This window comes from Carassius carassius, chromosome 21, assembly GCF_963082965.1.
Source record: "Carassius carassius chromosome 21, fCarCar2.1, whole genome shotgun sequence".
Classification (NCBI taxonomy): domain Eukaryota; kingdom Metazoa; phylum Chordata; class Actinopteri; order Cypriniformes; family Cyprinidae; genus Carassius; species Carassius carassius.
Genome location: NC_081775.1, coordinates 485,001 through 507,155, shown reverse-complemented (window position 1 = coordinate 507,155; position 22,155 = coordinate 485,001). Strand labels below are relative to the sequence as shown.

The 22,155-nt window shown below is 40.5% G+C and overlaps 1 protein-coding gene across 7 annotated transcripts in view; it reads left to right on the top strand.

The window, feature by feature from the left end:
* Nucleotides 1–4,906: 4,906 nt before the first annotated feature.
* magi1a (membrane associated guanylate kinase, WW and PDZ domain containing 1a) overlaps nt 4,907–22,155 on the top strand; it is a 59,467-nt gene continuing 42,218 nt past the window's right edge. The window contains exons 1-9 of one of the 7 annotated variants that reach the window (XM_059502960.1): nt 4,907–5,175; nt 10,539–10,746; nt 16,925–17,007; nt 18,078–18,116; nt 18,395–18,452; nt 18,675–18,778; nt 19,977–20,096; nt 20,182–20,367; nt 20,889–21,482. In XM_059502960.1, coding sequence (XP_059358943.1) covers nt 5,157–5,175; nt 10,539–10,746; nt 16,925–17,007; nt 18,078–18,116; nt 18,395–18,452; nt 18,675–18,778; nt 19,977–20,096; nt 20,182–20,367; nt 20,889–21,482 — 1,411 coding nt within the window. In that variant the 5' untranslated portion in view covers nt 4,907–5,156. Of the gene's footprint in view, nt 5,176–10,538; nt 10,747–16,924; nt 17,008–18,077; nt 18,144–18,394; nt 18,453–18,674; nt 18,779–19,976; nt 20,097–20,181; nt 20,368–20,888; nt 21,483–22,155 lie in introns of all 7 variants that reach the window. The other 6 variants (XM_059502959.1, XM_059502963.1, XM_059502962.1 and 3 more) reach the window with 6 other exon arrangements.

The window sequence follows — 22,155 nt, the reverse complement described above, 5'->3', positions numbered from 1 at the left end:
ATAAAGAAAATGGGGTTGAAAATAAAACTATGGCAGATCAAACCAAGAACAAACCTTGATCTGCCAGCACCCCTTAAAATAATAACATAATCAGTAAGCAATACTGTATGCTCAATGAAAGCTTCTAGTAACTATGAATGAAGAAGTGAACATTAAAGTAAACAGTAAAAAAGACTGTGACTTAACCATGTCGAGCATCTCTTCTCTGATAAGACAGCAAATCTCCACCTGAAGATAACTGAGAGTTGGTGGATGAAGGGGATCTGAGGAAAAACTCTTGCTTCTTCTGGAGAGTATAGCATTTTAGGTTTGCCTTGATTGAGAATCACCTTCATCGTTGCAGGATAAAGAAGGAAATTCTGGATGCCAGCTTCTCTCATTTCCTTCCTAACTGGCGTAAATGCACTTCTTTTTGCGATGACCAGAGAAAAATCTGGAAAGAAAACAGAGTTGCTCTGTCGGGTGTTTTCACCGAGGCGTGAAGTCTTGCTCCCTGTCTGTGTACCTCAACAGTTTACAGAGAAAAACTGTGGTTTAACGCGATCTGCAGGGAGCCTTGTGTACTTGTGTACAGCAAAGAAATAAAAAAATAACAATAATAAAATCAAGAGCTGGATCGCATAAACTGTTAATACTGGCTATTGTAATATCAGCATCAGGTAAGATTACTCACATTCATTTCTGCTCTAAATTACATAATGCTTTAATTACATATGCTTTAAATACATTATTAAAATTACACATGGGTTAACTACAAATAAAAATAAAAAATTACATGTTAAACTAAAGTAACCACACATTAACATGGTTTAGCTACTAGCTTTATCATGCTATTTGTAGTAAAACTGATTATACTAATGGTAATCAATCCGAATGACTATATGCAGTGCACACATACAGAGTGCATGATCTCTGTGACGCCCAGATGCACAAAACACACCATCCCACCTCTGTAATAAACACGGAGATGTTAGTCCCGTCTGAACTGGTACATGAAACTCGCAGATGTCAGGTGATAAGAATCGAAACTCAAACGTAGTTTAGAAAACTAGTACTGTCCGAATAGGGCTTAAGTATCTGAAAGTTTACAGACAATCATAGTTATGGGTTTTTCTTTTTTCCTTAGAATTATTGCCATTTGTTTATTACTCATGAGATCATAGACAGTGCCAGCTTTAATACACAGTTCTGTTTCCAGATATCAGATGTTTTCTCTGGTTCTGAAAACATAAACATGACTGTGTTTACATCAATTTCCTATCATAAAAGTATTCAGAGATAAAAGTGTGTTTAAACTTCAGAACAAACAAACACAAAGTGCATGTGAAAGTCTGTCTGTACCTGTCTGAAGAGAGAATCGCAATGCATCGGAGCATTGATTATTTCCAACACCACTAATTGTCTTCCAGTCACATCCATAAACATGAGAAATAAAATCAGCATGCTGTGAGAAGCTCTCAGACTCCAAGCGTGTGTTGCCTGCTGGGGTTTGAAGTAGGGCTGCACGATGTGTCGTTTAAGCATCGATATCGCGATGTACGAATCCACAATAGTCACATCGCAGATGTGCGATGTAGGCTGTCGTAGTTGATCCGTTATTCATTAACTGTACGGGCCAGCTGCTCCCCGGGCCTTGACGAATGTGATTCGCGGATTAATTGCACAGCTTAACCATCATAGAGTAAAAGTTTATCATTTTCATGTGTTTTTAAGTCCTGTCAGTTTAACAGGGCAGAGAGAGAGAGAGAGAGAGAGAGAGCGCGAGAGAGAGAGAGTAAGAGAGAGAGACAGAGGGAGAGAGACAGAGGGAGAGAGATCAAGCGAGCCCTGGCCGCACGCTCACCGTCTTCAAACAACACGAGCACTGTCTTGCTCTCTCTCCCTCGCGCATATTAATAAATTGACAGGATGGTGTCATTGTTAAAATCATTTAAAATGAGAATGTAAGTGTGCTCACCCCATTTTTGTTTGTAAGAAAAAATTGTCATTTTTTCCCAATATCGTGCAGCTCTAGTTTGGAGATCTGACATTCGTGTTTCTCACTCAGGTACGACCCATCCTCCTTGGTGCTGAGGACTACAACTTTTTGTCTGTGGAGGACTTCCTGGAGCTGGGGCGGAGTGGTGGACTGCTAGAGACAGGAACGTATAACGGTCAGTCGCAATCCCTCAGTCCATCATCATCATCACTGCAGCTTCACATCAGATCACCATAAAACCTTTGCACATGCCCAAAGATAGCATAAGCATGCTAGCATAGCCAAAACCTTGAGCATCTCAAACACTTTGATGGATGCGCAATATTTACAGAAGCATTTGACAAATTGCCATTTAATCAGTATAGAATAGATAAATAGTTAATGACGTTAATGATATCCAGGAGTCACTCACCCTCTTTGTATAAGTGAACAGAACTTTTTTAACAAGCATGAATTATAATGTGTAGATTGTGTCTTTAACTTCTTTACTGATTTTTTTTTTTTGTGCACGTGTCCAAATTTACAATTGAACAGCAAAATTTAAAAAGCCATTATAATGTAAAAAAAAAAACATTAGGAATGCATTAAATAGATTTGATGGTGACATGTTAGATGAATCCCATTATTATAAATCCAGTTATGAACCCTGTTTAAAAAAAACAACATATGCTGCATAAACCAGCAAAAGGATCAGCATAAACCAACAAAAAGAACCAGCATAAACCAGCAATTGACCAGCAAAAGGACCAGCATAAACCAGCAAATGACCAGCATAAACCAGCAAAGGACCAGCATAAACCAGCAAAAACCAGCAAAGGACCAGCATAAACGAGCAAAGGATCAGCATAAACCAGCAAAAGGACCAGCAAAAGGAAAACCAGCAAAAGGACCAGCACAAACCAGCAAAGGACCAGCATAAACCAGCAAAACGACCAGCATAAACCAGCAAAAGGACCAGCATAAACCAGCAAAAGGACCAGCGTAAACCAGCAAAACCACCAGCATAAACCAGCAAAAGGACCAGCACAAACCAGCAAAGGACCAGCATAAACCAGCAAAGGACCAGCATAAACCACCAAAGGACCTGCATAAACCACCAAAAGGACCAGCATAAACCAGCAAAAGGAAAACCAGAAAATGGACCGGCATAAACCAAAGGATCAGCATAAACCAGCAAAGGATCAGCATAAATCAGCAAAGGACCAGCATAAACCAGCAAAACGACCAGCATAAACCAGCAAAAGGAAAACCAGCAAAAGGACCGGCAAAAACCAAAGGATCAGCATAAACCAGCAAAGGACCAGCATAAACCAGCAAAAGGACCAGCATAAAACCAAAGGATCAGCATAAACCAGCAAAAGGACCATCATAAACCAATGAACCAGCATAAACCAGCAAAGGACCAGCATATAAACCAAAGGATCAGCATAAACCAGCAAAAGGACCATCATAAACCAATGAACCAGCATAAACCAGCAAAGGACCAGCATATAAACCAAAGGATCAGCATAAACCAGCAAAGGATCATCATAAACCAGCAAAGGACCAGCATAAACCAGCAAAAGGACCAGCATAAACCAGCAAAGGATCAGCATAAACCAGCAAAGGACCAGCATAAACCAGCAATAGGACCAGCATAAACCAGCAAAAGGAAAACCAGCAAAAGGACCAGCATAAACCAAAGGATCAGCATAAACCAGCAAAAGGACCATCATAAACCAATGAACCAGCATAAATCAGCAAAGGACCAGCATAAACCAGCAAAAGGACCATCATAAACCAATGAACCAGCATAAACCAGCAAAAGGACCAGCATAAACCAGCAAAGGACCATCATAAACCAATGAACCAGCATAAATCAGCAAAGGACCAGCATAAACCAGCAAAAGGAAAACCAGCAAAAGGACCAGCATAAAACCAAAGGATCAGCATAAACCAGCAAAAGGACCATCATAAACCAATGAACCAGCATAAACCAGCAAAGGACCAGCATATAAACCAAAGGATCAGCATAAACCAGCAAAAGGACCATCATAAACCAATGAACCAGCATAAACCAGCAAAGGACCAGCATATAAACCAAAGGATCAGCATAAACCAGCAAAGGATCATCATAAACCAGCAAAGGACCAGCATAAACCAGCAAAAGGACCAGCATAAACCAGCAAAGGATCAGCATAAACCAGCAAAGGACCAGCATAAACCAGCAATAGGACCAGCATAAACCAGCAAAAGGAAAACCAGCAAAAGGACCAGCATAAACCAGCAAAAGGACCATCATAAACCAATGAACCAGCATAAATCAGCAAAGGACCAGCATAAACCAGCAAAAGGACCATCATAAACCAATGAACCAGCATAAACCAGCAAAAGGACCAGCATAAACCAGCAAAGGACCATCATAAACCAATGAACCAGCATAAATCAGCAAAGGACCAGCATAAACCAGCAAAAGGACCAGCATAAACCAAAGGATCAGCATAAACCAGCAAAAGGACCAGCATAAACCAGAAAAGGACCATCATAAACCAATGAACCAGCATAAACCAGCAAAAGGACCAGCATAAACCAAAAGACCATCATAAACCAGCAAAAGGACCAGCATAAACCAGCAAAGGACCATCATATACCAATGGACCAGCATAAACCAGCAACGGACCAGCATAAACCAGTATCCCAGAGTCAAAACATGCCTAACCAGCATATGCTGTTCTTTTTATCAGGGAATACATTATTCTTCTCATTGATATTGCATGAGTCAGACTGCAGTATATGAGTGTTGTGGCCTGTACTTTACGGCTTATTGTTTTTAGCTACAGTCTCTGACCAAACATTCAGAAATGTCTGTGTGCTTCTGCAGAAACTCTAGCACACTCTGTAGTGTCAGCTTTAGTCTGCTGTGCTCTCCTGCACTGAGCCGAGTTTGTGTGTGTGTGTGTGTTTTACAGATCTCTCTTTCTCTGCCATGCTTTCTGTCCCTCTTTCTTTTCAAGCATGTTAATGGGTTCCTGGTTGCCTAGGTAACTATTATGGGACACCCAAGCCACCCGTCCAGCCTCTCAGTAGGACAGTGATTACCCATGATGCTTTGCGACACAGTTGCACTAGTTCCCAGAAGTGCTGCGATCGCGTGAAGCATGCAGGAGTAGAGCAGACAGTGCTGCAGGAGGATGCAGACATGAACAACACGCTTACAGGTGAGTGTGTGTGTGTGTGTGTGTGTGTGCTGATGGAGCTCTCACTGTCTGTGTGTGGAAGTCTTCCGGCTGGTGTATGTGTGTGTGTGAAAGATTTCTATGTGTGTGTGTGCGTTTGAGACAGCATTACAGCTAGAGTTCTTCAAGAGAGAATCTTGTCTGACAGTTAGAAAGGCTGCTTCAGTGAAGGGTCTCCTCTGTAGTGACTCTGAACACTGCTAGCTGTGTATTAGCATTCTGCTGTGCTCTCGTCTCAGAGCTGGGATGAACACGGCTGAATGCACTGCCAACAACAAAACACATCGGATCAGATGATTATCAGCTTACTGAACTCCAGCATTGAACCGTTAGTTAGTTCAGTCTAATTAAAGAATCAGTTTACATTTAATTCACAACCAAAAGAATCAATAGAAGTTGTTCAAAAAACCTTATAGGAATCATTTTACATTTCATTAACTACATTTCAGTGACTTAATCTTATTAATCTAATTGTACTGTTTTTCCTAAAATGTATGTGTGCCAATATGTTTTGACTAAAGGCACAGGCTCAAAGCTAGGGTTGGGTATAGTTTGAATTTTATTGATTCCAGTTCTGCTTATCGATTCTTAACAATTCAATTCTAATAAGATTAAAAAATCTGAATAAAAAGACAGAATAAATAAACATATTTATTCAGTCATTTTACAAAGCGTTCTGTTGCAGCTTAATAACATTAGCAGCAGAAGCAGTTTTACACTTAGGAATGTTTGCCAATGTTTTAACAAAAACTTAACACAGCAAAAACAACTAGACTAATTTAAATGTGGAACATTATATTATGAAAGACAAGTAAATAGTCAATAAAATAGGTACAAATAAATCCGTTAGCAGCAGCATTAATAACTGAACAAATTTCAGAAACTAAAAAATAAAATGGAATGTTTCAAAACATTGCATATTTTTCTTTTTAGGGAAGTCAGCGATTAATCGATGATCAGTTAATTGTGGATAAGCGATGAATCAATATTTTAACGTTTCTGTTCCTGCGTTCCTCTGAATTATTACCGTTCCGAAACCGGTTCGGGGGGAAAAAATACCGGTTAATAACGTTATTTTTTAAAAACAATATTATGTGTCTATAATTTGCCTAATAATAATGTAAGGCACGTTGTTTCTATATGCAGGCTTTACAGTTCTTACCGTGCGCTAGCTCGTTGGCTTTGTTGGAAGGAGGACACCGACAGGGAGCTCGGCAGATCATAACACTTGATTTATTAAACATGAAGAGGTGAACATCAGGAATTAGCCACATCTGATTACACAGTGTGCGTCATCTCTCTCTCTCTCTCTCTCTCTCTCTCTCTCTCTTTCTCTCGCTCTACCTCTCATAACTGCGCACAGACTATTCTCCCGCGATTCTACTCGGGGGGTCTCTGTTCTCGCGATATTACCTTCATATCTTATTTAAAGTTATAGAACATTAACTTTAACCTTAAATTTCACTCCCTACAATACTAGTAATGTAATAATAATAAAGTACAGCGTTTTATTTACTCAAAAAGAAAAAGAAAAAATAGAGATCTAACGTTAGTCAATAACCCACTGTGGTTAGTCATCTTTCTAGATTTTGGCCAAATGTAGGCAAAAAAAAAATCTATCAACATTTTAAAGACGTCAAAGTTTTTTAAGATATTTAAAAATATTTGCTGCATTGTAAAAAAAAAAAAAAAAAAAACAAGGATGAAAGATTTGAAAGTGAAAAAAAAAAAAAACTAAAGTTGCGGCATTGCATTTTATTATCCCTATTACATTACGAATTAATCAAGGCTATAATGCCTGTAGTCTAAAGCAAAATGTTTACAAACATTATAAAAACAGCTATTAGTTTCTCTCGAAAACAAAACAAGTTTAGGCTATAAAAACGTCAATCCAAAAACAAATTAATTTAAGCTGAAGCTGATGCCTGCATCTCTCATCCGGCACGAATCCAAATGTTTCCATGTTCCCGACGTTTCTGGATGCTAAAATATTATTTATTATACAGTGTTTGTACTTTTATCTACATGAAACATCATCCTTCACATCGGCTGTATCAGCACAGTGAGGCGCGGTCACTCTGAACACAACATGTTGAACAACGGAGCAGTCTAACTTTTGTTTCTTTAACTCTATTTTATTTTGTTAATGTACAGGCTTTAATAAAGCAAAATGATGTTGTGTCAGCGCGATGGTCATACCAAATCTGATTGATTATATAGAATCAAGACAATATTCAAAGATGTCAGCTTTTGCAAAATAAAGAAATCTTCTCTCTGCAGTTTCGTTTTCCTTTCCGAAAAACTTTGGAACGTGTCACAATGAACCGTGATTTAGCACCCTTTTTCTTTCGTTTCGTTAATCCGTCAATATTATTTAAGTGAAATATATTTAGTGTATATGCCTATATTCCCCTTTATGTAAGCCTATAGGGGGTAGTTTTTCAGTTTTCTCCATTCACAGAAGCGCTGCAGATGTGTGATCTGTTGAATTCATCTCACATATCCTCAGATAAACTCTAAGGGCGGTGCGTTGCCATTGAGACATTTCACTCGCTGGCTTCAGCGACACATTTGCAGATGCTGTACTACTGGAATTCGTGATTGGTTGACAGCAAGTTTCAAATATTAAATGGAACGATAAAATAACGTTATTAACAGGTTAATGGTCATTTAAAATTTTCGATTCTGTTCCGAACTATAAAATTTTATTCCGTTTCTGTTTCTGGTTCTGTTCCAGTCAAAATTTCGCTCGTTTCCGGTTTTCGTTTTCGTTTCTTGAACCGGTTCAGAGTCCTGATTAAAGCTGTTGATTGTGTTAACTGCTGTAATGTTGTGATCAGAACACGTATGTGTATATAATACATCATCATTCATTCACAGTCTACTAATTAAGCTTTTAACAGTACATTAAAATAGAAACAACACAAAGTTCTTCAACAAGAAAAGCAATAGAAATGTAGTAACTGAGTCATTTCATCAGATAATAGTTTCATATCGTGTGCTTTGCTGCGGGACACAGGACAGAAAGGCATTCATACAACTTCCTACCATTTATTAATTTGTGGCTACTGTCCATGTTTCATTAAATCTGTTCCCTAAATAACCCATGATTTAACTGAAATAAGGGAACGATTAAAAGTGAAAGATAATCAAATAAACCTGTGAAATTAGAGGGTTAGACTGAAGATTTAGGAAAAGAAACAATGCCTAAATGTTATTGAATTTGTGGATATTCGTGACCAACTGGTAAACCAGAACAAGACACATAAATGAAGGCTATATCTCGAACGCATTCAGAGGAATCGTGATCTAACATATTCCAGTATAATATTCCTCTAATAAACAAAGCTTCTATAGCACACTTGTCATAATCAGAGCTTATCATTTGTAAAAAAATAATTGCTGGATTCAAAACAGTGATTAAAACGCGCTGTGACCGACACTGACAATACGTATTCCCGGAGCATTCAGTGATGTCACTAAACGGTGACGCCACAACAAGCATTGTTCACCAGTTTCTGCATGGACCGAACGACTTAATTAAGATAACAGACTTAAAACAGAAGTGTGGCGGCGCTCCATACGTTCACAGAAAGAAAAGGATGACAACGCATTCTGTTTGTTGGCTTTATTTTACAAGAGCACAAATCTTCTGCTTTTATTGTGAGTGTGCACAAATTAGTAAGAAAAGTAAACACTTTTGCGGTATATATATACACATATATGTACATGTATATATATGTATTTTTTTATGTCTCCAGCTGTATCTATATCGCTGGAGCCTGGTGCACACATATTCCAGCAATTCAAACTTACATCGCAGTCTATACATTATCAAAATAAAATAGTCATTGAAACATTTGAAAGGTTACACTGGTCAGTTTAAATAGACTGTAGTATACCGGTTCACCCTGCTTTTATGCCAAGGATGTTTTTGATCATGTCAAGAGGATCTTTGCCGTCTATATGCGAATGTGTGTTAAGTACAAGCCTAGTTTACATTATAAATAATAGTTTAACATTCAAATACAGTGTGAATATGGAAACATTTGGATTTGTGCCGAATGAGCTGTGAGTAATAACCTCCAAATAAAGCCCGTCAAACCTGCTCGCTCGTCCTCGTCTGCACACACACACACTGTCACGATCTAAAACACTGTATGACCAACCCGATCTCACGGCAATTCATACATTTTTCACGAGGTGGCTTATTCGTACGAATTCGTACGACCACACTCACAAATTCATACGATTTTTGCCAAATCGTACGTATTTTACGAGTTGCACAATTCGTATTAATTTGTACGAATGACCTACACCTAACCCCGCCCCTAAACCTAACCGTCACTGGGGTTTAGACAAATCGTATAAAATTCGTACGAATAAGCCACGTCGTAAAATATGTACGAATTGGTCGTGAGCTAGCGTTGGTATGACGAACAAATAGGGCTACTGGAACACAACAAATCTAGATCTGACATTTTCCAGAACAGAATCCAGCAGAATCAAATTAAGTACTGGTCATAATAATCACATAAAAATGTTTGATGTGAGTAATGGTGTGTTTTGCTGTAGAAGCGGTTCTCTGACTGCACAGCACAGCTACACACGCCACAGTTACGTTTGCGATCATTTTATTTGAAATGCAATAATGTAAGTTGAAAATATTGCAGCAGTGTTTTAAAATACAACAACGAGCACCAGAGAACCATTTAAAGAGGCTCGTTCAGTGTCTCTATGTGGGATAGGAAACAGTCAACAAAGTAAATGACCTCAAACGTACGGCGCACTCTCTTCATTTGATCAAATGATCAGAATCACATCTATTCAATTTACAGTCCTGCTACTAGCATTTAAACAAAGATCGATCATGGAAACGAAAAATCTATTTCTTTTATTAAAAAAAATTATAGATCAATCCACATTAAAGTTAGGAAAGATATTTAGTCAAGATCAGTGAATAATTTTCTTTTGTCCTTTGATTAACATCAATGACAGGCAGCACACTTTTATTAGGCTGCTGTCTGTTTGACAAAAACAGCTGTGTTTATGATGAAATACTGTTTTTGTGCATGTTGGTGAGTAGATGTGAAAGAGGCTGGACAAATCTCTTCTGCAGTTGAAATGCACAGAACGGTTTGAGAACCCGCTCTTCATAAGAAAGGTGCACAAGCTCTTTCCCCCTGCACTTGAATCCTTAACAATCACATTAACATGTCTTGAATCCCTGGTTCTTGGTGATTTGGAAGCTGTTCTGGAGACCCAGCTCTACTCACTGCAGGGTTGTGCATGTGTTTGTGACTCTTCTCTTGTGTTTCCTCCCACTCCTCCTGTGTTTTACCCAGAGTTCTTAGCTTGTAGTCTCTTCCCCTCTCCCCTGCTGTGCACAGGAGACTCCAGACGGCCCGAGGTGCGAGACAATGCCCCCAGCTACATGCTGAACAACATGGCCACCTCGCCGCCGGGCCTTCCTCCAGACCAGGACCCGCTCGGAGCGCTGCCGGATAACTGGGAGATGGCCTACACCGAGAGCGGAGAGATCTACTTCATCGAGTTAGTCCCTTCACTCAGACCACACACACAGACACTGAGAGACACACACACACAGACACACACAGACACACACAGACACACACACACACACACACACACACACACACACAGACACTGAGAGACACACACACACAGACACACACAGACACACACAGACACACACACACACACACACACACACACACACAGACACTGAGAGACACACACACACAGACACACACAGACACACACAGACACACACACACACACACACACACACACACACACACACAGACACTGAGAGACACACACACACACACACACAGACACTGAGAGACACACACAGACACTGAGAGACACACACACACACACACAGACACTGAGAGACACACACACACAGACACTGAGAGACACACACAGACACTGAGAGACACACACACACACACACACACACACACACTGAGAGACACACACACACAGACACTGAGAGACACACACACACACACACACTGAGAGACACACAGACACTGAGAGACACACACACACAGACACTGAGAGACACACACACACAGACACTGAGAGACACACACACACAGACACTGAGAGACACACACACACACACACAGACACTGAGAGACACACACACACAGACACTGAGAGACACACACACACACAGACACTGAGAGACACACAGACACTGAGAGACACACACACACAGACACTGAGAGACACACACACACAGACACTGAGAGACACACACACACACACACACACACACACACACACACTCACACACACACACACACAGAGACACACAGACACACACACACACACACACACACACACACACAGAGACACACAGAGACACACACAGACACACACACACACACACAGACACACACACACACACACACACACACACTCACACACACACACACACACACACACACACACACACACACACACACACATACACACAGAGACACACAGAGACACAGACACACACACACACACACACTCACACACACACACATACACACAGAGACACAGACACACACACAGACACACACACACACACACACACACACACACACACAGAAACTCTGACCTGCAGTTGTTGGAAATACCGGTAGATGGCGCTTCATGCACGTGAGTGTCTATTTACAGAGAATGCCTTTTTACTTAAAAAAAAAACAAGACGCAGAAAATTTAATGGGAAATACCTTTAAAATATGAAATAATAATGCATAGCCTACAGTGCACGTGCGTTTAAAAGCATGCTTGACGTGCGAGAAAAACGTGAGAGTGAGTTAACAGACACAGAATTTAAATTTTTGGATGAGCTGACTTTAGTGAATAGTCATTTAGGATTACTATGGCAAAATCTGTGTCACGAGCACCGCTTTGACTGGACAAAACACATCCAAAATGAGAGAAAACGGCAGCCGCGTGGTGAATTCACAGCTTGCCCATTGTCCTGTTTAGTTTTTGAACTGAAGTTGATTGTGTTGCTCATCTGAAGCGCGTGCACACTGGAGCGGCTGTGTGCAAACATCTTTAAATCACCACATGAGGTTGCAAAACATTTTAGATTGTTTGTTTTTGTGTATGTTCATAGCTGGAGAGACGGGACATACTAGTGTGTACCGGTGGCTCTTCTGTGCAAAAGATCCAACAAATTAAAGAGTTACTTCACCCAAAAATAGGCCATAAATTACGATGACAATTCATTCCATATTTGCATTCCTCTATACATTACAAGCCGTTGCTTGACATAAGTTTTTGAAACAGGAAGCAAAAAATATCCCTTTAATGCATGCCTGGTGTTAAAATTATGACTAGCATTACTATACAAAAGTTTAGAGTACAATACACTTGGATCTCTCTATACTGAAATGTTTCTTATAAAAACTTAACAGAGAAAGAATTACCCTGTCCTTCACCAGTAGCCAACCTAAAATTTTGTGCATTAACCTTTCTCTTACAATTCAGAATTAGTCTTGCAGCTCTATTCTGGACTAAATGTAATTTTTCTAAATTTTTACTTGATGCACTTGACCATACCACTGGGCAGTATTCTAAATGAGTAAGAATCATTGTTTGCACAACTTGAGAGATGCAATACTGTGGTAAAAATTTTGCACATCTCTTAATAACTGATAGGCCTCTTCCCATAACTGTTACCATATTTTCTGTCTGTTTTAACCACTTCAGCCTACTGTCTAGAATAACTCCAAGAAGTCTAACTTCCTCTACCTGTTCAATATGCACACTCTTTACAGACAAATTTAATTTTGGTTTAAGTTTAGAATTTGATCCAATTACAATACTTTTAGTTTTAGTCAAATTTAAAACCATATTATTATTCCGTATCCACCTTACCACTAATTGTAACTCCTCATCTAAATCCACAAATAATTTATCAATTGATTGCGCTGGTAGATATAATGTTGTATCATCTGCATACATAACTGCCTTTGCACGCTTTAAAACCAAAGGAAGATCATTGGTAAAAATAGAAAATAATAATGGTCCAAGACAGCTTCCTTGAGGAACACCACATTGCAACTCTTTCACTTCTGAATAACTTCCATTATAGAATACACATTGCCTCCTATTAGTCAAATAACTTTTGAACCAATGCACAGTTTGAGAGGTAAATTTATAACATTTCAATTTTTCTAATAGTAATTTATGATCCAGTACATCAAATGCGGAACTAAAATCCAACAATACTGTTCCTATTAAATTATTATCATCAATCGATACTAAACAATCATCTGTTATCTGTGTTAATGCTGTTCCTGTTGAATGTCCTACTCTATATGCATGTTGAAAATCAGAGAAAAAATTATTCTTCTTAAAGAAGAATTGAATCTGTTCACAAATCATCGTTTCAAATACTTTACTAAGAACTGGCAGTAAACTTATTGGTCGACTATTAGCACCACTAAAGCTCAGTGCTGCATTTTTCTGTAAAGGAATAACCTTCGCTTCTTTCCAAGCTAAAGGGAAAATTCCTTTGTTGATACTGATATTAAAGATGTGGCAAACTGGTTCCGCCAAACAACTGGCTGCTAATTTTACAAGGCGATCATCTAAGTTATCCATTCCTGATGGTTTATCTATATTTATCAGTGATAATTTTTGTTCCACTTGTTGTACATTTACTTTATTCATTTCAAAGCATAGGGCTGGCTTATCACTTGTTATTTTTTCAATTTGCCTTTCACTTGATGGAATATTATCAGATAACATTTCTTCTCTAAGTTTATGTACTTTATTTATAAAAAAATCATTAAAATAATCGGCAATTTCATCAGATTTAGTTAAAAATGAATCACCGGTCTAAATAAAAAAAGGAATTTGACCTGCTCTCCTACCCATTATTTCATTAAGAATATTCCACAATTTTTTTTCCATCATATTTATTTTCACATATTTTTACTTTATAAAATGTCCTTTTCTTTTTTCTATAAATTTTAGTTACTTGATTACGCAGTTTGCAATAAATTTCCCAATCCTGCTTATTCTTCGTCCTGTTTGCTATTCCCTTTGCCACATCTCTTTCTACCATAATATTCTTCAGCTCATCATCAATCCATAGTGCCCTAGTTTTATTATTATTAAGAGGTTTGTACAAGATTAAACTGTGCAAACATTCATTTTGTTAAATTAAATGTCTTACTTTGGTCTACACTGGAAGTGTTCCATCAACTCTGGTAAACTATAATTACTAAAACTAAAATATATAAAAACTAAATAGAAATGAGTTCACAAAATAAAAACTGAACCAAAATGAACAAAACCATTAATGGAACTAACTAAAACTAAACTGAAATTATAGGAAATAAAAAAAGAAAATTAAATTAAAAAACTCAAAATTTATTTTGCGAAGTGAAACGCACGGACTGAAAATACATTTAGTAACCAAATAATACAAACATTCTTTCTATGAGGGTTGCGCATCACTTCATAAAATGTGTAGACGCTGTGTAGACGCTGTGTAGAGGCTGTGTAGACGCTGTGTAGACGCTGTGTAGAGGCTGTGTAGAGGCTGTGTAGACGCTGTGTAGACGTTGTGTAGACGTTGTGTAGAGGCTGTGTAGAGGCTGTGTAGACACTGTGTAGAGGCTGTGTAGACGCTGTGTAGACGCTGTGTAGAGGCTGTGTAGACGCTGTGTAGACGCTGTGTAGAGGCTGTGTAGAGGCTGTGTAGACACTGTGTAGAGGCTGTGTAGACGCTGTGTAGACGCTGTGTAGACGCTGTGTAGAGGCTGTGTAGACGCTGTGTAGAGGCTGTCTAGACGCTGTGTAGACGCTGTGTAGACGCTGTGTAGAGGCTGTGTAGAGGCTGTGTAGACGCTGTGTAGAGGCTGTGTAGAGGCTGTGTAGACGCTGTGTAGACGCTGTGTAGAGGCTGTGTAGAGGCTGTGTAGAGGCTGTCTAGACGCTGTGTAGAGGCTGTGTAGACGCTGTGTAGACGCTGTGTAGAGGCTGTGTAGACGCTGTGTAGAGGCTGTGTAGAGGCTTTGTAGAGGCTGTGTAGACGTTGTGTAGACATTGTGTAGAGGCTGTGTAGACGCTGTGTAGACGCTGTGTAGAGGCTGTGTAGACGCTGTGTAGAGGCTGTGTAGAGGCTGTGTAGACGCTGTGTAGACGTTGTGTAAAAGCTGTGTAGAGGCTGTGTAGAGGCTGTGTAGACGATGTGTAGAGGCTGTGTAGAGGCTGTGTAGACGCTGTGTAGAGGCTGTGTAGACGCTGTGTAGAGGCTGTGTAGACGCTGTGTAGACGCTGTGTAGAGGCTGTGTAGACGCTGTGTAGACGCTGTGTAGACGCTGTGTAGAGGCTGTGTAGACGCTGTGTAGACGCTGTGTAGACGCTGTGTAGAGGCTGTGTAGAGGCTGTGTAAAGGCTGTGTAGAGGCTGTGTAGAGGCTGTGTAGAGGCTGTGTAGAGGCTGTGTAGACGCTGTGTAGACGCTGTGTAGACGCTGTGTAGAGGCTGTGTAGACGCTGTGTAGACGCTGTGTAGACGCTGTGTAGAGGCTGTGTAGAGGCTGTGTAGACGCTGTGTAGACGCTGTGTAGACGCTGTGTAGAGGCTGTGTAGAGGCTGTGTAGAGGCTGTGTAGAGGCTGTGTAGACGCTGTGTAGAGGCTGTGTAGACGCTGTGTAGAGGCTGTGTAGAGGCTGTGTAGACGCTGTGTAGACGCTGTGTAGAGGCTGTGTAGACGCTGTGTAGAGGCTGTGTAGAGGCTGTGTAGACGCTGTGTAGACGCTGTGTAGACGCTGTGTAGAGGCTGTGTAGACGCTGTGTAGAGGCTGTGTAGAGGCTGTGTAGAGGCTGTGTAGACGCTGTGTAAAAGCTGTGTAGAGGCTGTGTAGACGCTGTGTAGAGGCTGTGTAGAGGCTGTGTGACGGTGAGACATTTTCCCACTGGTTAATCTACGTGTGACCACACTGATAATACCAGTATCACCGTGGGGGCTCCTCGCTTTTCTTCGCTTCTAAATAGCTTATAAAAGTGGAGTGTGCATTTTACTTTCACTTTCAAATAGCGGCAATTCAGCGTACAGCAAATCATTTTTAGTTTGTTTGAATTTTCCCGCTTTTTCTCACTTTCCACACTTTTAAATAGCTTAAAAGTGCCGTGTGAATTTAACTAGCCTTTTTTACTTATTTGAGAAATAAAGTGAAAGTGATGAAAACGAGTAAATGAAGGCAGCACAGACAGGAGGCTGTTCTAATGTTGCGTGATCTTTCTCGAGCATTCCAATATGTGAATATTTTCATAAGAACATGAGCCACTTAAAATGACGAAGATATCAACATAACTCCTATTCAAAATTGTGACAAGCTCTGCTTTGATTTTGTTTCATATATCTGCATTTATCCTTTTTTCAGTATCTCATATTAAATGGCAGATATTTACTACTGATAGCTGCTGATACAGACCGCTAATTCCTCTCATGTAGGTGCAGAACACTTGTGTTAGTTTGCAGAAGGCTGTAGTCGACACGAGGAGATAACACCATCAGCTTTTGTCGCCGCTAGCTCTTTAACATCGGCTTGGTGTGTCCTGGCATTTAGACCTGCTGGTGTACTGTCACCAATCATGTGTTTGACATGATCTCAGCTCACGCTTTAGAAATCTCTGACTGATGGTTTCTTACTCTCATACTAATGCTGTTGTTTACAGCCACAACACAAAAACCACCTCGTGGATGGACCCTCGATGTCAGGACAAACAGCCGAAGCCTCTGGAGGACTGTGAAGACGATGGTAAGATGGTTCATCTATGATCCGTGATCATACACCTCTGCAGTGTTTTCATCTGGACCGCTCTGTCCAGTATCATCTCATGCTTACCAAACCATGTTACTCAGTGTATGTGCACTAAATGGGAGACACACTTAAATTCACGCACACTTGTCTATAAGCAGTGGCTCTCAAGAGGGCCTCAAGATGACCATGAAAATAAGCTTACCCCCCCAACAAGTGTTTTTCACTGGAGATTCCCAGAGTCTTGGAAAACCTGGATATTTGAGGAAATTTTAACAGTAGGAGTTCAAGACTTGAATGGAAATGAATAAATGCCTTAAAATTCTATAAATTAATTATTTTACTGGTTAGAAATTAAACATTACAAAATGCCTGCACTTAATCTTAGTCCAGTAATTCACAAACAGCTGGAGAAGCTTGTCCTTCAGATACTGTTGAGACCTGGACAGAGCTGTCATAGTGTACGATCAGATCAGAGCAAGCGGAGGGTCACAGAAGACCTGCTCCACCTGATGATGAGCGAGTCCCTGCAGACTGTGACCAGCAGAGGGAGTCCTTCATCAGCAGCGCACTACAAAACCTCAACAACACTGTGATCAACATACAAACATATCAGTATTCAGGCTAAAGCACACCGGAAGCTCTCTGAGTGAAGCGTTGTCTGCATTGAGAAAAGTGTTATAAAATGGACTTGAATTAAAAATAGGCAGTTCTTAGGTAAGAGCTGTAGAAATATACATGTATTTCAGGAGATGTGTGATGTGTTTAGTGAGGATGATCTGATGTAAGAAGTGTGAGGTCTGTACTGTGTTTGATCTGAGTACATTCTACAAGAAGTGTGCACCGGTGCACTCATTTATTACCCATAACCCCCTGCTCCACATTCTCATAGAAAAACAGCAAAGCTAAAGCTAGTTTAAGATGTATGGACATAAATGTAAATATTTTATGATTTTGAAGGTAATGAATTAATCCAAATAGTGAAGCGCTTGTAATTCTGCACTTTTATTGTCATTGATCATCAAATATTGACGTGTGTGTGTGTGTGTGTGTGTGTTCTTGTCCTGGAGAAGAGGGTGTACATACAGAAGAGCTGGACCATGATCTCGGTACGTCTCTCCCCTCGCCTGCGCCAGGTTTGATTATTAAAATATTGTTAGCATGATTCTCTCTGCATGCAGTGTGTGTGTGTGTGTGTGTGTGTGTGTGTGTCCTTAGTACTCAGAGATAATCTGTGAGAGAGAGAGTGAATATAATGCTGCTAAAAGCTGCTTCTCCAAAAAAAAAAAAACAGTACCAAAAAAGTGTGCCAGTGCTGAATGATCTTTCTCAATCTTGCTAAACTCTGGAAGCACGTGGCTCTTGACTTGTCTGTGTTTGTGCTCAGAGCTGCCTCCTGGCTGGGAGAAGATCGACGACCCAGTGTACGGAGTCTATTATGTGGAGTAAGTGTAAGATCTCTCCGTCTCATACTCCGTTCAGGTCTGGACTGAGCTACACTAACTCCCAGTGTTGTGTGTGTGAGTTCTGCACTGCTGTAAATCGTCTCTCAGACTGCTCTATTTGAGAACAAGTGCAGTAGGAATCACTCAGTGACACTCAGATCACTGTATGGTTTAGTGTAGAGATTAGAGTCAGATGCTGAGCGCTGTGTCTCTGTGTCTCAGTCACGTTAACCGTAAGACGCAGTACGAGAACCCGGTCCTGGAGGCGCGGAGGCAGAAGCAACTGGACGTTCAGCAGTCGCCGGAGGACGGACGCTACATCAGAGGTGCGGACCACTTCAGACACTGTCGACCTGAACATGCTGATAAACACTGTTACCTGTGTGATGCTGTAGTGTGTACTTCTGTAGCACAGTGAGCACCCTCCTACACATGAGTTCACATCTGTGTCCCTGCAGCACAGAAGCAGTCTTCAGGAGCACAGGGATATTTGGAGCAATAGACAACAATACACTGTATGAGTCACAATTATACATTTCTCTCTTATACCAAAAATCATTAGGATATTAAGTAACGATCATGTTCCATGAAGATTTCCTACCGTAAATATAATAAAACTTAATATTTGATTAGTAGTATGCATTGTTAAAAACTTCATTTGAACATCTTTAAAGATGATTTTCTCAATATTTAGATTTTGTTGCTCCCTCAGATTCCAGATTTTCTAATAGTTGTATCTCAGACAAATATTGTCCTCCAAACAAACCACACATCACTGGAGAGATGATTTATCCAGCTTTCAGATGATGTAGAAATCTAAAATAAATTGACCCTTATGACTGGTTTTGTGCTCCAGGGTCACGTTTATCAAATGTGTAGGTTAAATGACTTTCCTTTTTTATTTCTGCTTGACTTTAGACATTCTCTAGCTGTAGGTGACTCTGATTAGAGGATCAGTAGACTGCAGGAGAAGTGGACATGCACTCATAACAGTGACTTACAGTCAGACACTAACGACTGCAGGGTGACATTAGAAACTCACTGAACAATCAGAATGACTGACAAGACACTGAACCACAAAATCCTTTCAATCTGTTTTTTTCTTTTGAATTATGATTCTTATGCTCACATTTATTTGATATTACATAAAAAAGTATAATACTCAGAGATTTTACCATTTATCAATTTTCTATGTGAACATAGACTTTAAATTAGAACCTAATTAATTAAAAATGTATTTGAATTTAAAGCTGAATAATGCTTCAAAAATCATTCTAATATTCTGATTAGTAATGAATTTTTGGTCAATTTAATGTGTCCTTGCTGAATAAAAATATCAATTTAACTAAAAAAAAACAAAAAAGAAAAGAAAAAAAGCCCATCACATCACTTGAAAAATGTCAATGTATGTAAAATGTGTGTGTGATTTAAAAAGTAAGAAATGAACATTCCTATCAGACACAGATGCAGTGCTTCTTAATGATTTAGTCTGTTTGTTTCTGTGGTGGTGGTTGTTGGGGTCAGAATGGATAGAGGAGCACTCGTCCGCTGGAGCTGCGATCGGCTCTTATGTGCCCAGTCACCTGGAGACATACAGAGATCCTCAGAGCAGTGCGTCGGCCCCTCAGGCCCCGGGCCCCAGGCGTGAGACTTACACACTCACTCAGTCAGCATTCATGATGACACCACTGAATAATGAGTAACTCTGTGTGTGTGTGTGTGTGAGCAGGAGGGAAGCCGTTCTTCACCCGTAATCCAGCCGAACTCAAGGGGACCTTCATAAGCACGAAGCTGCTGAAGAGCCGGCGAGGCTTCGGCTTCACTGTGGTCGGCGGAGATGAACCGGACGAATTCCTGCAGATCAAGAGTCTGGTGCTGGACGGACCGGCCGCTGTGGACGGAAAGATGGAGACAGGTTCACACTTCCTCTTTCTCTTCTGTGTTCATCTGAGTTTGTGTCCTAATCAGGCACAGCACGTGCTGCTTTAGCCCCGCCCACACAGGAACGAGGCCCCGCCCCTCTTACATATTAATCATCCAAAATGATTTATCATCCATATCAAATTAGAGTTTTGTTGCATGGCATCACTTTTGTGTTAACTGTGAGCAGTAGTAATGCTCTTAGGCGTGCAGTTTGTGCTTCCCTTGAAGGGAAGGATTTTAGCCAATCGTTTGTTGAGTATATCAGCCTCTTACCTCCAAAACAAAGGATTTACAAACAGTTTGCTAATCTGTTAATTGCAAAAGGGAACTCATTCAGAGGAACAGAATAACTTACTGAAATCAGTCATGAATCATGTAATCCATCAATCAGTGTTTCTAAGACATCTATAAACTCTTTTTTTTATTTTGCCATTCACCACTGCCATCCTGAGAATATATCTTCTAACAGTAAAGATGCTGAGTAGAGCGGTGTGTGTGTGTGTGTGTGTCCAGGCGATGTCATCGTCAGTGTGAACGACACAATCGTGCTGGGCTACACTCACGCTCAGGTGGTGAAGATCTTCCAGTCCATCCCCATCGGCTCCATGGTCCAGCTGGAGCTGTGTCGCGGCTACCCTCTGCCCTTCGACCCCGACGACCCCAACACCAGCCTGGTGACCTCAGTGGCCATCCTGGACAAAGAGCCCATCATAGTGAACAGTCAGGAGGGCTTCGAGGCCGTGGCCGTCCTGGGACCCGGTGTCTCCGGGGCTCCTGAACCCGTCTCAGACATCGCTCTGATGGGGCCGGCTTACACCAGCGACGTGGTCACACTGGCGTCCTCCATCGCCACGCAGCCCGAGCTGATCACGGTCCACATCGAGAAGGGAGACAAGGGCTTGGGCTTCACCATCGCAGACAGTCTGGCAGGCGGAGGACAGAAGGTGAAGCAGATCGTGGATTACCCACGCTGCCGAGGGCTGAAGGAGGCCGACATCCTGCTGGAGGTCAACAAGAGGAGCGTGCAGGGCATGAGCCACAACCAGATCGTCGACCTCCTCAACAAATGTCCTCGAGGGAGTGAAGTTACTCTGCTGGTGCAAAGAGGTGAGAACCTGCTTTAGTGACCGGCGTCCAGCTGCGCCGCTGCAGTTAAATATACTACATGTGACCCGGAGCAAAAAACCAGTCATAAGGGTCAGTTTCTTTTTAATTTAGATGTATCCATCATCTGAAAGCTGAATAAATCATCTCTCCATTGATGTGTGGTTTGTTCGGAGGACAATATCTGTCTGAGATGCAACTATTTCAAAATCTGGAATCTGAGGGAGCAAAAAAATCTAAATACTGAGAAAATCATCTTTAAAGTTGTTCAGATGAAGATCTTAGCAACGCATATTACTAATCAAACATTAAGTTTGGATATATTTACAAAATATCTTCATGGAAAATGACCTTTACCTAATATCCTAGTGATTATTGGCATAAAAGAAAACTGTATACTGATTAATAATATGGCTCTAAAACAGTAGGCTGTAGACTAGCTGGCGGCAAATGACTTAATGAATGAGTCATGGAATAATTTATTCAAAAGATTTGTTCAAAGCAAATGATTGATTCAGTAATGAATGAAACACATAACAGTTCTGCTGTGGATTTGTCTGGAACTGTTTTTGGTCTCCAAATAGCAAAAACTTGTGTTTGAAGTTGTGTCTAAGATGTGATGTACTTAATATTAACTTCTTGTTCATTGAAGGTTTGTATAAAATCAATATCACAT